The 17,777-nt window shown below is 39.3% G+C and overlaps 1 protein-coding gene and 1 long non-coding RNA gene across 3 annotated transcripts in view; one reads left to right on the plus strand and one right to left on the minus strand.

The window, feature by feature from the left end:
* Positions 1-1,001: 1,001 nt before the first annotated feature.
* Positions 1,002-4,485, minus strand: LOC143737211 (uncharacterized). The gene is made up of 3 exons (XR_013203639.1): positions 4,093-4,485; positions 2,051-2,190; positions 1,002-1,155 (listed from the first exon to the last, which is right to left on the minus strand). It is a non-coding gene; the product is annotated as an uncharacterized LOC143737211 (long non-coding RNA).
* Positions 4,112-17,777, plus strand: part of grin3ba (glutamate receptor, ionotropic, N-methyl-D-aspartate 3Ba) — a 47,565-nt gene continuing 33,899 nt past the window's right edge. For both annotated transcript variants that reach the window (XM_077228279.1, XM_077228288.1), the window contains exon 1: positions 4,112-4,807. In XM_077228279.1, coding sequence (XP_077084394.1) covers positions 4,352-4,807 — 456 coding nt within the window. In that variant the 5' untranslated portion in view covers positions 4,112-4,351. The remainder of the gene's footprint in view (positions 4,808-17,777) is intronic.

Consider the following 17,777-nt stretch of genomic DNA (forward strand, 5'->3'; position numbering starts at 1 on the left):
CAGCAATGACCTGCCAAACCCAGATTGAAAACACAATCAACAAATTAAGACAGCCCTTAGCCCCTACACAGCGCCTGTACACATGACTAAATAGTATCCCTGTGATAATTCACTTATCATTGATGGGGTAAACCAGGTTTTCTGCCCTAACATTATCATTGCCCTAACACTACCTAAATCAATAAAGCCTTTCCTCCAGCTCCCTACACTCTTGCAGGGAAAAAGAGGGGAAGTGACTAGGTTGTTTCAATTGATGGTGGCTATAAACTATAACATGCACATAGCCTACACACAAGCAGTGAGGGCTTGTCTCTGTGGATATGATAAGTATGTCTGAACCATAGTAAAAATGAATCCAGCTCAGCAATACTAACCTACCCAGCGGCATGGGGAGCTGTACGGATTTACATAGTGCATGTAGGGAAATATAACTTGCAATATAGAACCTTATCCCTCATTAAATTTTAATGCAATGACACAACTTGTGTTTCAGAAAAAAGTACAGCCAGAAACGAGACATTTTCCCTATTAAACCAAAGTTAGATCTGCGATGCTTTCTGATCATATTATATTTTATATTTGCACTTCTAAATGGTGTGTTGAGTTTTCACAAACTCTTTCAACTACTTAGAGACTAGCAAATGTGTAATCACAGTACTTTACAACCTTAATAATGTGTTGTTAAGTTAATTAACTGCATGAAACTCATTAGTTTTTATCAGAACCAGGTTTGCTCAGTCTGATAAAACAGAGAGGGGTTATGGAGTCTTTGACCAAATTAAATGAGTTTTCATAATATAGATACCCTCCTGCTGTGAACCGGCTTGCGCTCATTATTTATGCATCCCGACCCTAATTTGAGGTCTAAATTACTCTTCATCTCCAACACAAGTCAGTGGAGGGATAAGGTTTAAAATGTTCCCATTTCCACACAGATATTCGTTTGATTTGAAAGATGTACCAAGCTTTCCAAAAGTAAGAAAGATCTTCATTTTAGCACAGTAAGGAAAGTCAACTGCTTCACCTCCAGCTAATTCTTTTGTAACATATGAGTATATAGCACCTCAGATTTGAATAGAATTATCCATTTCAGCTCCTTCCCTCTCGCGCAGAGAGTCCCAATAGTTCACCGCATCCGGCATGCTGCTGAACTGTCTAGTCGACACAAAAGAAAAGATGGAGCTGAAATTAGTCAAGTATGTGCTGAGAATGCACAGTGATATTTAAAAGCTCCGCTCTCCTGTACGAGTTGTTCTGTAGAACATTATGGCAGATTATGGAGTGCTGCGACATGCAGTTGGACAGAAACAGCACTGATGCTACATTTATCCATGCTGTAATTGCAGAGCTTCTGCTGCTCAGAGGCTTTTTCTGAGGTACCTCTCAAAATTCAATTTCAGAACTCATTGACTCAACTGTTGCATCTTAAACAGTGCAAATGCAGGAATGCCTAATGCATGCGTATGTCACAATAACAGAGTGAAGTCATAGGGAGAGACTGAGGAGGATTATCTATATTGGCGCTCACATAAGGTGGGTGTAATCCCTCTGAGATAAACATGTGTTTTAATTGGTTTCCTGATTAAAGTGTAATCCATTAATCTATATATTAAACCAAGTTGAAGACAATCGACTATTGGAAGGCTACAGAGATACACTCTTAAAAAAGGTTAAATGGGGTTCTTTAAAGAACCTTTTTGCCAAAAGGTTCTGTAAGGGAGAACTGTCTTAAATGTATGCATAATACTTTTATGTTTAGTGGGTTAGGCCTATTTGATTTTTTTCTAGAGATAAAGCATGTTTACGAGCTGTTTAATTCATACAATTTAATGGGGAAAAAAGATTTAAAACAAATTATGGGATCCCATAGGAACCCCTAAAAAGCTCAATATATGAAGCACCTGATAGAACCCTTAAAAGCTCTATATAAAACCTTTTCTTTTAAGAGTGTACGAGCCGTCTCGAAGAAAATCAGAAGGACATACAGTATATGAATATTTATCCACACCGCATGAGTCTGCTTGAAGGTGAGTAAAAGACAGTCGCACACCTCTGCTAAAAATCAAGTGGAGCCATCCATGTGTCAGGACAGGACAGTTGTGTAGGTGTCTTGTGAAATGATTTTGATTTATCCTAAAAATCACCTGCATCTCCGAAATATCCTGAAATGTTGATCTATATGCACTGGAGCTGAAAAAACAATCAAGCAAGCATCACTGGTTACATGTTAGTGTCAGACATCAGACGGACATCATAGTATACGCCTATTAAGCAGAAAGGCAAATGGTTTTTGGTGACATTGTTCAGACATTGTTCATTGAGATGTGGTTTAGAACAGGAAAAGAGATTCAATATATATTGGATGTTTCTGAAAGAGATTACATATAGTGTAATATGGGCCATATAGAGTAAATCATCATTTTATGTGATGTCAGTAGCACACATTAAATGCCAGAGGTTTTGCTAAACAAGGACATGCTGCCAAATTTTGACATGGTTCATATGCTTTTTACTCAGTTAGTGGTCTCTAATCCTCAATTAGTCTTTAACATCCACGCTAACCTCTTCATCTCTTTTTAAGACTTTACTGAAATCATTACCAGCAAATGGATTTGAGGTTGCAAAGCTTTACAAAATGTTTTTCTTGTCAGAAAGGAAATTAACTAGATGCATGAAAGAAAAATGCACTGAAATTATGTAGGATCGGATCATAGTGATAAAACGACAATGGTATTGAAAATAAATATTTTCTTCTAACATAAACTTCCATTGTTCATATTTCTTGTGTATATTTACAGAGGTGAAAAGGGCACATGTTCATTCCTTCCTCAGTTTACTAAATGTGTATCATTTTCTTTAGACTCCATTACTGTTAAGGAAACATTGTGTAATGAGTAGTTTATGGCAGATATGCATTTTCTGCTTAATTACTAAAGGAGAAAAAACATTTTAATGAACATATTAACCACCTATTGTGGGAAAATGCCTACGGTACCTACTATAGTACTAAATTAAAATGCTCTGTAAAGATAGCCTTGGGATATTAAAATGTAAAATTACATGAAATAAACTAATGGTCTGGCTAAATCAAAGATTGTAACCTATTGTATCTCATTTTTGATGAAAAAAGAAATTATTACACTGCATTTGAGTTTTGTGCTCAGAGTGACAACTTAATATATTTGGATTACTGTTCAATAGCAAACAAAGGCCACTGTAAATTAATTACCCTGAACAGAGCATCCGTGTTGCCATGCAATTATTATTTAATTAAATAATTTATGAATGGGGTATTGTCCTTGAACTATGCCAAACTGTCTGAATTCACTATGCAATTACTGCCTCAGTCACCTCTTCATCTCTTTTTAAGACTTTACTGAAATCATTAACTGTGAAAAATATTTAGCTTGACAGCTTCTGGAGTGAAGATAGTTTTGCACCTGCAATCTCAATTTAAAGGTGCACCCTCTCAGTTTTTGCTTTAGCTTTACATTTAGCGGGCTCTTAATCATCCCAATAGAACAAGTGGTTATGGCCCTAAAACTGATGTATATCAGTTTGGATTCAAGAAGGCTCTTTAGTAAATATAATCTGTTCTTTTATTATCAATATAATGGACATTCTTGAATTTAATCTCACCAATTTTGAACAGTGTTGATAGTTTGTGCTGGTTGCAGATGGCATTTTACTGTGGTGGCTGTAACCATGGTGTTCATGCTTCATTCCCTGTAAAAAGCACTGTCTGAATGCATAATATAAAGTAAATGTATTATTATTCCTGTCATTTTTAATAACAGTAACTTGCTTAATTGCATGACACAACTGGTCATGTGATGTCAACATCGTGGCGTCCAAAAGGGGGCGACCCTCTCCATGTACAATAAAATCTAAAATTCTAGAAAAATTTTTCGTAAATGTAATTTGAATGATACTGCTGTTCATTTCATTATGTGATTAACTTTTTTAATAAGCAAACATTACTGAGTGGCCCTTTACTTTTTCATGAAGTTAAGATTTGAAAACATTTTAAAAATGTTGCATAAGTGACCTTTGGGGAAGCTTAATTCGTCATAATTTGATATTCTACCAAACCTGGCGTGGCCACAATAGATCTCCCTCCGAGCTCGGTGATGCTGAAGATCTCCAGTGGCACAGCACCTCCTCCCTCAACGGCGCGCACACCACCTCCTCGCCTTCAACACTTGGAGAGGACGGAATGGTTGCACTACTTGTAATTTAACCGTGGCTGCATCCGCGTACTCGTAAAACCATTAAGGACAAGAACAATTGGACAAGAATAGAGCGATGCCATCTTGTGACGAAACCTCAATCCAGTTGCGAAAGGAGCAGGATGAATTTAGTGCTCTCCAGATTCTTGGCATACCTTCATGTCGGGCTCCAGGTCGCTCTCCAGATGTTTATTTACCCTTGTTGTCATCTGCATCCCCAGCCCTGTCACATACTGGCACGCATTGGGCACACAGTACGCTTGGGTGCGCTCCTGCCGACCCGCCAGCAGTCCAGGATACAGGGCGCTCTCAACCGCGCCCTGGTCCACCTCCGGCAAAGTGGGAACAACTTCTTGCCGTACAATTTGAGCTTGGAAGTACTGTCCCGAGAACCGCTCAATGGAGACCCGGAGTCAATGTTCAGGTGCGTGTGTCAGGATATCGTTGTTCAGGGAGTCTCGGCTGTGCTTGCGTTCCCTCAGAGCCACGAGGAGCTCATACAAGTGGAGTTCATGTCCTCGTTTTTGGAAATACCTTTCATCAGCATCATTGAACAGGGTGAACCTCTTAAGACACAGGTGAGCAGAAAACTAATTTTCTTTACTTTTATCCAAAGTGCTGCTTAGATGTTGAGGAAGATATGTGGCCAAACCTTTCCGATGTTTTCGCGTCGGTCTGTCGGACTTGTTTTCGGTCTCGAATGTGCATTTCCCTAATTTCGGTTGTTTTCTAATTGTTTCATCATTTATTCTTCCTGTTGCAACTGTCACTTGTTGTTATTGAGACAAAACCAACATAATCCAAAAGCGCGTGAGAACCGCGAAGTGTTTTGTTTCCGCGTCTCTAACTGTTTTTTTTTTGCACTGTCAAACTTTGATATAATGTTCCAAAATTAGCTGAAACATGTAACATAGTTATAAATCTCCAATTTATCCCTAAACGGTGTAAATTAATATCAAGTACAAAGAGTGCTGTAGTCAACGGGTTAGGTTGTAACACAATTTTGTGCATTTGAGAATCGATTTTATTGGTTCAAATTAACCACATCCCACCCCATTTCCTTTTAAACATTTCGATTAAAAATGTTAAACATATAATCAGCAAATAGAATTGGAAACAAATATAGAAATACATAAAAGCATATCTATTTGTCTGTTTGTCACTCTCACAGTTGGAACAGTATAGACCTACATTTGGCACATTTTGTGCAATGCTTGTGGAAAGTAGATGAAGATGGAAGAAAACCTGCTGCCAGATACCAGATGTTACCAGTTCTGTTATGTGACATTCCTTAATTTGACCACAAATTATATTATTAGCCAGTTTTTATTGTTGTCCTAATCCCTCTATGTTGTTACACACAGTCCTACAACTTCTACTGTCACCTCAGGAGGGTGGTGGGCAGAAAACTCTATTCTCAAACAGATTTTACATGCTGAAAAAAACATAGAAAGAGTCAGGGGGAAAGAAATTAAGAGTTAGAGCTGTGGCATGTAGTCTATTGTAGGGTGCTTTTGTCCAGGTGCTGGACATAGAGATCCTGATGTATTCCAGTGGAACAATCCTAACACTGTTTAGGGCTCAGGGTTGAGGCGTGCTGACTCTCGTTAGTATTCTAAGCAGCAACCAGAGCGGATGCCAGTCGCACCAGTTGTTTCTGTCTCCAGCAGTGCAGCCAGTTGCAGCGGTTTCTCCTGGCAGGGAAACCTCAAAAGATTTTCCTCCCGTCAAACTCTGCCAGCATATGGACACAAAGGAACAAAGGCACCCCTGATTTTGCATAAAGAGGCGTGAACAGCGGGTCAGCAGTGAGACTCATCTTTTAAAATGCTCGTTCATAACAGCATGATTTATCCTACATCTTATAAAGTGTCAGTCAAAAGGCTTTTGTGTCTTGTACATTTACAACCTGGCTGCTCGTAAAAGCTGCTTCATATATTGTGTTATTCTTAGCCAGAGCGAAATCATAAACAAGGCCATTTCTGTGATTAATGAAAATTATTGGCAAAATGTTTGTGATTGCTCCATTTTGACACAGCCCCCAGGAAGTGTGAAATCATTAGTGCCCATCTTTTTCTTGACAGAGCAAGGCTTGGCTCATGCCATCACTGTGAAGTCGTTAACTTTTCAAATTACTTTAACAAATTAAAATATAGATCTAATCCTATAAATTTCAATGGTCAGAGTGGGGACAAGGATGTTCATATATTTTAGGACACCACCCCTAGGATATTATGCTGTCTGAGCGCATTTCAAAAGTAATTTTCTCTATCCTTGCTGAATATCTTCCCTTTTTGGCTCTCTAGAACGAAATAGCCATCCACTGGTGTCTTTTACTGAGCACTAGCCTGAATTTGCAATTTGAATGATTCAAATGAAATAGTTTCTTTCATTTCCGTGACTATATTCGCCCCACAGCAAATCAAACGCAGGGTAGATTACCATATTCTTAGTGTGTCTTAAATTATTTTGTTTGCTGACCAAATATGCTGGGCCTGTTTCGTTCTGGAAAATTCTTCTGCTCATCTATGCTTGAGTGCTCATTAACTTGGCTCCCTTCTATAGCAAATATTCCTGAGCACAAAAGGAAGATTAGCACATGCAAAACTAATTTTGTCCCTTTGAATGAAATCACATTCTAATCCAAAGGCCTTTCTCAATTATGCCTCTTTGTTAGCTTACCAGTGGACAACCACTGGAAGGTTATTAGGCTTAATGAATCCTTAATTCAAGAGAGCCGTCGGGACTGTCCAAGTGTTGATTTTGAGTTAAAATCCAGTTCGTAACATTCACAGTGGACTCAGAATGACCTTATTCTTGTACACCTAAATTAAGACATTAATTTGTGAAAAAGCTACAGTTATCTTGAAGATTCCCTCCTCATTATTTTATAGCATGACCTTTTGCTATTGCAGTCTTGCAGTAATCACTGAAAATAGTAACCTTTGGAAAATTGAAACCCCAGCAGTGGTTCTCAACAGTGCACATTTTGACTGTCTTCCTATCAAACCAGGGTTGAGAACCACTAAGTTAGAGGACCATGATAACGGTCATCATATTATAGAATATTCAGATATTCAGACAGCACAATATTTTTACAACAGTTAAAAAAAAAGAAAAAAAGATCATGTTAAGTAACTTACATATGCATTTTTGACACAACATTTTGAGTTGTGTATTTTTGCTCCGCTAGTGAAATTAGTGTAAAAAGAAGCCACCGCAGAATCTGTTGTTGTGTTTCTCATAGCATCAGACAGTAGTGGCACTACCGAATGAATAAGTGTTGTAAACAAATAGCTTCAGTGAACAATTCAATGACTTGCTCAAAAATACATTAGCTGCATCCGAAATCGCATACTCTCTTCAGTACAGTAGATACTTATTTTGAATAAGTAATTACTTCACGACCCGTAAGAAAGTATGTTCTATATAGTGTGAAGGTGTGTAGTATAAATGTAATCTGGACATACTACATTCTATCTCATTCAAACTACATGAAGCCACAGAAGAGGATTTATGAATGGCGGTGAAGAGACGCAACTGACGCTGGTAGGTCACATGATAATTTGTTTATCAAATAAATATCCATCGAATGCACACTTCAGATTCTCGGCGGAAGGAGGTCATCCGGGTACTTTTTGCCTACTATTTTACACTGTGAATTTGTACATCTTTTGTCACATTCTGTTTTTCGCTTACTACTGTATATAGTACTAGGGAAGTATGTGATTTCGGATGCAGCCAGTCACTTGTTTCATTCCTGAATTAATCAGTTGAGCCAATAATTCAATTACTCGCCCATTAAGAGAGTCACTTGTTTTGTTACTGTATAAATCAATGTTTTGATCAGTGTTTTTCGACAAGCGAGATGAAGGGCAGTGTAAAAGTTGACCATTTTTATCTTGAGCACCACATTTTTAGAACGCAGTGTCATGTGCAAAACACTGCAAGAGACAGGAGCACAATGGTCAAGCACATCTGCCTAGCACATGTTTACATAGAAAAACAATGGAAAAACTTCACAGTGGAATGCAAAAACACATTCTGTTTGAACGGCCCCTTAGTCAAAGAAATAGATGCAACAGTAGATGCATTATCAGAACTCACATTGTAAAATGGAGTGCCATCATATTGTGTTAAAATGCAATTTTAAGGAAAATGAGCACAAAACCTTCTTGTCTGTTATTTGCATGCACAGTGTAGTGTGTAAAATGCATAGCTGAAGTAAACCATAGAACATTACCCATTTTTTGTGCACTTATATAAATACATATTTCCAAAAGCACCTGGAGAGCAAGCACTTATTAGTCATAGAGGTGGTCTACACTCCTTCTGTTGATATAATGCCATGCACACTTGCACGCAAGTCACCACCTATTCCCAGCCGGTACAATGCTGGTCATCGGTGCATTGCTGCTGTGATTGTCTGCAGCCTGGATCACTCCATTATGGAGGCAGAGGGTGTAAATAAAGTGTGAAATACCTGGAGGAGATGCTCTGTAATCTCCCACATGTGCAGGGTTGAGATAAGCACAGATGGGCTGCTGAGGTCTGTGAGAGTAAGGATGCGGGAAGAACGTAGTGCATCAGCCAGGTGAGGAAGAATTCTGCAAGCTGCGCTCACGGGGCCGAGATGGCTCAGTGTTGCCAGGCACTTAATGTTACAGAACCCAAGCACATTCATACGATTTAACTCACAGCCACGTTTGTGGTTTAATTCCGCCTGGATTTGGGTTAATGCCCATATACTGTAAGCCGAGAATGCTCTGACCCATCAAAACTAATTGAGCAAGTAAGCTGAGGGATGTTTTTCGGATGCCCTGGGTTGGAGCCCTCCTCTTAAAAACTATTTTTTATCCATTTTGATGTGCCTGCAAAGAATATGAGAGTTTAATTGAATCTGAAGGTCTGTTTCCAATAAGTGGCACGATTGCACCCTCAGGTACATATGACACTACACCGACCTTATAATTTTTTTCTACTCTAAAATGTATCTTTGAAAATTCAACCCTCTCTCTGCCCGAGGTGAGCTTTGAAGTGGTGCCCGATCTCTCAATATAGCGTGATTGAGTTTTCACCCCACTTCTGAACACGGTGTCTCACTGAACAAATCTCACTGGTGTTCAGATCTCATGACAGAAATGATTCATTGTCTTTATTTTGGCTGTTGGCAGCATTACGGTGGGCACAGTGCTGCCCAGGCTGCATTGAATGCCAAAGATGCCTCTCCAGAGCAGCTAATTCTTGTTTTGTCATGGAATGAATATTGTTGCTGTTTTCTTTGTCCTAATCATAGCGTACTCTACTGTTCATAGCAAAACAATGAACAGTCTGTTGATCTTTTTATCAGTTAAGAGACATTTTAAATAAATTTTCCTATGGAGGATCCACTCTGCTTGGCTCTGGTTATAGTCTATATCTCAATCTGCAATCTCATAGCCTCACTGATGATGGCTTTGATGACAGAGCCAGTTCAGAAAACACACAGAGAGAAACAGCAGCGTCTGTTCGTTTTGGCATGGGAACCTGCAAACGGCATCTATTCTGAATAGGGGAGAAATTTGCATAAGCGGGTATTACAGTTTAGCACTATGGGTACTTTTGATGCAAAGTTCCCTTTCTGTGTGTCAAAGTCTCTCTGTAAGTCATTTTCCATCTCCTCTCCTCCTTTTTATTTCCATTAGTTTTGTCTTATCTCTTTCACCCAACTCTCTCGTGAGTATGTTTCAATTATCTTCCCCTTTTTTGAAGGGATAGAAAAAAGTCTTGGGCTGGATAACAAGGCACAAGATTTGACAACCATTCCCATCATGCATGAGGCACGCAAACGCAGCTCTGCTATCATGCTTATTAATAACTATGCATGCACTTCTGATCAGAGCAAAGTCTCCTGCCCATCAGCACAAAAATGCCTCTGCTTCAGTTAAGCTGTAAGTGAGGATTTTCACTTTCTAGGGAAGAGATTTGGCCTTTTTTTATTTCTTGCATCGGTTTATAAAACACACCCCTGCATTTTAGGCTGGGACATACCAAGCCAACGGTCTGCCGTTAGTTAGTTTTTGACCATTGGTTGGCTTAGTGTGTTCCTCACCATTGGCTCTAGTCGGAATGAAGAAAGAGATCAGCGTGATTGATATTCAAAATGGTAAGCAAGCGCTGCTTTATTTAAGGTTTGTATATCTGCAGTCCTAGTTTCGGTTTCCCTTTTTGAATGATGAAAATAGACTGACCTGCTGATAAAGACAGATATTGACTTATGCGCAGGCGCAGAAAGCACATATAGTTGACAGTCTTCTTTAATCCCTTTGGTGTGTTCAAGCGCAGCTTTTTGGATGAGACGCAGCCAACGAGGGGTGACAACACAGTCGGGTTTCGTCGCTGCTATTTCTTTGATGTTGGCTTGGTGTGTCCCGGGCTTTAAAGGAATTCCGGGTATAAAACAAGTTACAGTAGCTCAATCAACAGCATTTGTGGCATGATGTCTACCACTTTTCTACAAGTCAAATTATTTTGACTGGTCCCTTTAAAAAAATGGAGATTGGAATAAAATTAGAAATGAACGGCTTATTTCTGAAGAATTTATAAAGCTTATCAATTTATAAAATAACATTGTTTTTTTTTTCCTGTTAAATTATTTAAGTTGTAAAGTTGTCCTTTTTATTTTTATGGTTGTTTTAAGAATATAGGCATTACATTTTCATGGCAATGAAGTACAATTTCATATAACTTGAACAGAAGTTATATCAGAACAGACATGGGTAGTAATGCTAATCTCTGCTGTTAAGACTTAACTTTAAACCAATAAACAAATCTGGAAGAAAAAAAAAAGGTTAAGTTTAGTGAAATTTTTTGTCACACTAAAATCATGTTACTGCACATAATGTTTACATATTATGGCTACTACACTACTGAAACATTTTTAATGTTTATGAGTTGGCCTCAATCAAATTTCTCACTTTAACCCATATTGTTTATTTCTTTAAAGAAGCAAAAAGTTCATTTTTAAGGCAATTAATTATTAATCCACATTATAGCACTAGTGCTGATGGTTGAGTTTAACTTGTATTGAACCCAGAATATTCTTTAAAACAACAACAGCACTTTTAGTTAAACTTATTTTATGAGCAGTTTTAAGATTCATAACACTTGTTCAAGCTTTTATTGTTTTTAATGCCAGTTGATAACCAGTGAAAGAAAGAAAATAACAGCCACAGTTTCGATTTGAATCTTTAACCTACAGATTCATTTCCACCCTCAGTTGGATAACTTGTTCCCCAGTCTTGTAATGTGCCTGAAGCTGGGTCGTCCTCTAGCTTTGAATGTTTTTGCAGTTGCAGTGCAATATGGAGCTTGTCTCTAAAGATACTCTCAGTGTTAACCGGGGATACACAGAGACAGCCTTGTGGAAGTGTTTATTCAGCTCTGTCAGACTCACTTACTGTTGGCTGTGTGTTGCTGATGATTGCAGACATTGTGCTGAATTACCTTTTGTGCCTCCCTGCACCTTCTTGCAAGGTTGTCCAGCCCCCTAAATGCACATTGCTTGGCTATCAGAATTCTTGTTAACTTTCATCTTTTTTTCTTTTCATTTTCTATTGACCATTTCAGGGGAATCGGAAAACATGACCTGCATTGCCTTGACATCTCCTATAACATTATTTTCCCCTCATATAGATGACACAAAGGACTAAAGGGAGCAGGCGTCAACTGCCCGTTTTTATTTACAGCTTCACCTTTGAATCCACAGGGATAATGAAACACTGGAACATCTGTTGCCATTAATAATGAATCATTCACTGATCATGATTTAATGAGGGTTTAGATGCCCTGCATGTGGATAATGCAAAGCATTGACAGGTAAAACTTTTACTGAAGAAATGTCATTTTAGAGTTAGAAATAGAAATAGTTTTATGCAAAACATCACAGTCTTTAAAGGGCACCTATTATGCCCCTTTTTACAAGATGTAATATTGGTCTCGGTGTCCTCAGAATGTATTTGTGAAGTTTCAGCACAAAATACCCCACAGTTAATTTATTATAACCATTTGAAAATGTCATTTTTGGGGCCTGTTTTAAAAAGAGCTGTTTTGGTGTGTACCACCTTAAATGTAAATGAGCTGCAAATCCCCGCCCAGCCTTTGGATGAGGACGTAACTTGCATATCTATGGCAATAAACAGTCGGTAGAAGCAGAATGGCTGAGAATGACAGACCCGCTGTTTTGTATGGCATTTAGCCGTACATGTTTGAACCGGGATCAGACACAGATAATGAAGAGACTCCGGCAGAAGAAACACAAATGAGAATGGACCAGGACGTCTCGGAATGGTTATTTGGTATGTACTTATATAGAGTTGTAATCGCGCCACCTTTGCAATTATGGATGTGCAACACAGACACACACAAACTGTGATAACGTTGGCGCAATTTTTTGAAACTACAAACACAAATACTGTGATAACGTGTGCTACGTACAAACCTTTGTATAAACATAACAATTTTGATGTCTTATCTTTACAGAAAACATGCACAGTTTTTAATACAATATCTTTAAAAAATATATTTATAAACGTGTGGTTACACACTATACAAACAAGGTTTGAATTATATACACAGACATCCTACGACGACGACGACAACAACTTTAGACGCATTTGTTGTTTAATTGGCTGACATCGACTGAAATGACTATTTGCTCAAAAATCATAAAATACACTTACTTCTACTGGAGGTGTCGTTGGATCGCGAACAGTAGGCAATGATCCACACTTGAGGATTAACTTTGAAGCAAGACCTGCTTTGAATTGACCCTTGTTCACAAAACTGTCAGTCAGAAAATGATTCGCTCAAACAAACGTATTTTGGAAGTTTAAGTGGCGCCTTTTCCTTTGTAAATAAAATCCATCCACTGCGTTTTCAGAGGCTCTTATGTCGGAAGTAAGTGAAAACTACTATGCACATTGTTACATCCCACAACAGAACACTTATGTTTCTTAGGAGACATTTTCGACAAGGCAGCACAAATCGTCAGAACACAGGCTGTAGTTGAGACAATGGAGGCTGGTGTACAGATCACCGATGGCGGGGTCTATGCCAAAACCACATTGTCAATCAAACCATCGGTGGGGCTTGCTCAATTCTACGTCAAATTGAGCCGAATCTTAGAACAGCTCGTTCTGAGACAGTGCTTATGATTTATTGAGATTGTAAAAAAAACACTGGGTGGATTTTTATCATTCTAGGGTGGTTTTGCTCACACACTGCCAACACACGTTTATGTTCAAACACCATGTAAAAGTGAATTTTGCATATTAAGTTCCCTTTAACTCTTCATTCGCTAGACATCATATTTTATTTTATTCCACTGGAAATCCATCAAGCTATTTTAATATGATATAATATATACAATGTAATATGTCTTATTTTTTTCATTTTCATTCTCCAAAGGTTTGTCCTTTTCTTATTTGTTGGTTTGCTTTTCTGTATTGGGTTTTAGGCTACTCTTAGCAGCTAACTTTTTTTAAACTGGGGTCTGCACGAGGGTTATAGATAATAGTATTATAGGCTATACTCTAAGGCTGCAGAATTAGTCATATTTTAATCGTGATAACGACTTTTTCCTTCTCTTGATTATTTAAAAATTACCATAGTGATATTGGTCTGCTATTTTTTCTGAAAAAAGAGCTTAAATGCACCAAACAGAGCTTTTCTCTTAAAATAATACATTTCTGCCTGGTGTTTTAAAGGGACGTGGTGGTGGAAAAAATTTGGGATGGGAGAAAAAAATATTTTTCAAATATTTTGCGTTCCCTCCCAAAGATATTTGTATCTTTCCCTGAGAGTAGGGAACGAGTATTGCGTAAGTCAGGGGTGCCCAATCCTGCTCCTGATTACTGTCCTCCACAGTTGATCTCCAACCCTAATCAAACACACCTGAAGCAACCAATTAAGGTCTTCAGGATCACTTGAAATTAAAGGCAGATGTGTTTGATTAGGGTTGGAGATGAACTGTGCAGCACAGTCGACGGGCAGGAGCAGGATTGGGCACCTCTGGCGTAAGTTAACCAACGCTATGAGAAAACTCCTTTTCTCGAAATTATATACGCAGTGCAGCTGCGAAGTGCTTAGCTGAGCGTCTAGGGCGCTCATTGGCTGTGCTGCGGCAACTGCACGAACCTATGGCGAGTCGGCTAAGATGCGCGAACCAATCAGGTCGCTTCGTGCCAGAGCGCATCAGAGCCCGACAGTATGGGCTTGGCTTATAGCTATATAAGCCCCCATTTTCGCCCATAGAATTCAGGTTAAATCAACTGAAGTGATCCACTGATCGAAGCACAGTAGCACGGCGGATTACCATACTATAGCCTAGGGCCAAGCGCCCGAGGCTCATAGAAGAGTAAAGTTATGAGTCCTTATAGAGGCCAGATCAGTAATGAGCCTCATACAGGGAAATATAGGAATGGGCCTTATAAAGGGCCAAGCTCCTTCTTTATATGATATATAGAACTGTAGTTCAGGTTCACCCAGGACCAGACTGACGTTGGGCCCTAAATTTGTGGAAATTGTGCTTAGACATTATTTTTACGGAAAGAACCCTTGCTTGCAAAGCGAGAACTTCCAGGTTATAAAACCTCATAAATCTGGACGGTGAGGCCCAGCTGGCCACCACACAAATATCTTCAACTGGTATTCCACTTGACCATGCCCATGACGAGGCCATGCCTCTCATGGAATGAGTTCTGATGCCTATGGGACAACGGAAGCCCTTAGACTCATACGAAGAGCTGTTCTGACGAGGGAAGAGCTGACAGCGAAATGAACTGCGCTCTGAACGGAGTAGAGAGCACTTTAGGAACATACCCGTGCCTTGGCTTAAGGACGACTCCGAAGTCGTTGGGCCTGAATTCAAGGCAGAAAGCGCTCACTGAGAGCGCCTCAGTGAGCGCTGGAAATCAGGTTCCTCAGAGGCACCAGGAGGTTGAATCCAAGGCCATGCCTTATTCCTGCATGGGATCTCTCTGTGGTCTTGCTGAACCTACAGAGAGCTCTTTTGAGCCGCTGAAGTCAGTCGAGCTTAGGGCTCTCTCATTGAAGATGGCACTTCTTACCACACTCACCTCCATCAAGAGGGTTGGGGACCTACAGGCGTCCTCTATCAGCAGAAGGTGCGTTGAATATGGTCCAGCATACTCTTGCGGGATCCTGAGACCCTGGCCCTCCGTGCCCAAAAGTTCCCATTACCCCTTTTAGTTACCAAGTGATGAATCGCTGCCTTGGGATTAGGCAGACCCAGCCTTGTCATGGTTGTGTCCAGTCCTGCTTGTTTACTTGGACCGCACGCAGTGTTTCAGAAGCTCTGAGCAGCTGTTTTGGGGGACAGCAGAAGGGGAAGGCTTTCTCCAAACAGAGGATGGCCCACTGGATTGTGATGCCATTGCTTTGGCATAGCAGGCCCAAGGTGTGCCGTGCCCTTTAGGAGTGCGTGCACACTCCATGAGGAGTGTTGCATCCTCCCAGGCTCTAGCGGACAGCACCTCTCTAAAGCCTGGCACACACCAAAGAACTAGCGGCGACGGAAGCTGACTGTGTTGTTGCCTTTTGTCGGCTATGTCTCAGCCAAAAAACTGCCCTGAACACACCAAAAGGATTAATTATCACTTGTGTTCTGCGCCTGCGTGTAAGTAAATACTTTTCAGCATCGATCCAAATGAACAAAAAAGTAAATTTTTGTTTCTATAAATGTTACATACTAATTAGGGGTGTAACGGTACATGTATTCTGGGGATCACTGGGGATCCACACCAGAAGGTGGCAGAAATGCAATGCGGTTTACTACCAGTAAAAAGTGCAAAAGAAGAGAAAGAGACAGATGATCGATCGATATGTTTACATTTAATCTCTCAACTAGTGTTTCACCTGCAAATCCGGGTCGCGGGAATGGGGGTGTTTCATGACAATATGTCAGTCATCGTGTGATAACGAAGATATGACCAGGCCTAGACTACTTGTTCTGAGCAGGTGTTGTCAGTGAACAGGCTTTAAAACTGTTGGCTAAGTTACAGACATTGATGCTAATTACCTGGGAAACATTCTCTAACAGCAGTCAAGTTGTCATTGTTTGTGTCAAACAAGTTGTGAATTTGTTGTAACATTAAAACAGGAGATCATGACTTACTCTGTGCTCCTCTGAGTTTCCTCTGTGGATGAACGAAACTTTCGGAAGATGTTGTAGCAGAATCACGTTAACAATTCCAGGATATGCTTTTTTATCATTGGTTGTTGCGTTAAATCTTACCCAGATACAATAGTGCTATTTTCTGATTGGCTATTGTGTAACCCCTTTCTTTTTTTTTTGATTGGCTGATAAGTGGCAGGCTCGATTAAGGCCCTGTCCTAAATGGCACCCTAATCACTCGTGGTCTTCCTCTGAGTCCGCACTTTCATGACTTAATGCCGCTTTGACTGTCGGGAAGAAGTCTGCTGCGGAGCTCGCATCAGTGCGGCCTCAGCAAAACTGCGCATCAAGGGCGCAAATCAACCGCTCGCAAGCACCCTTCTGAGACCTAAAATGACAAATGTGACACCCTACAGTCTCATTAGTGAGAGTGGCGCGGCCAGAGAAATTTTGGGCGCTGCAGCATATTAAATACATTATAAATAGTTTTTCCGTGTGAGACCGAAGTAAGTGTCGAGTGACTGTCACACTCAATGCCTGACACTTGAGAGCACTAGATTTCGTATATGCACTATATTAGCCTATTCATTATATTTACCTGCCTTGTGTGCAATTTACATGTTTTTTTTTGTTTGTTTTTTATTGTTGATTATTATATCTAAAAATAAATAGCGACTGAATCTAATTGTTTGCGCTCTTTTGTTTATTGAAACTTTTAATATTATAGAAATGTGTAAGTAAGGGCTCCCTATTACAGCATTAGCTGATAGAGATAGATTTTTCTTTATTCTTAAGAAAATTTTAATTATATTTGAATTTATTTAAAAACAGAGACAAGTTTGTTTAAAAAAAATAATAATAAAAAAACAAAAACAATTTTATGTTTAATTTTGTCCCCCCCTGCTGTAACTGAACCTGTACCGAACCGTGACTTCAAAACCAAGGTACGTACCGAACCATCATGTTTGTGTGACGTTACACCCCTTAATACTGGTAATAAGCTACCCAATACACAAAATATATTTAACTTTTTTTAGTTCTTGTCTTAATTATATAATGACACTAACAGTTAAAATTGAATATAATAGAGAACACTGATAAAACTAAATGTATTATATTAATATCATAATTGGATAGCTTTGAGCAAATTATCTAAATAATAATCTAAAGTCAAAATAAAAGTATATTGAAAATCTAATTATATGTCCCGACTGCTCATCCAAAAAGTGCCTACTTAATTGACTTCAGTCAGCCTGATAAGAAAAGGTTAACATTAAGTTTTCTGTTTAATTGTAACAAGAGGTTGAATGCTATTAGTGCACCGATGGCCAGAGGAGACCTCATCCCCAGATAGAAACGGACACAGATTAGAT

This window comes from Siphateles boraxobius, unplaced genomic scaffold (genome assembly GCF_051911475.1).
Source record: "Siphateles boraxobius isolate OS27281-9 unplaced genomic scaffold, OSU_SipBor_1 1, whole genome shotgun sequence".
Taxonomy (NCBI): Eukaryota; Metazoa; Chordata; class Actinopteri; order Cypriniformes; family Leuciscidae; genus Siphateles; species Siphateles boraxobius.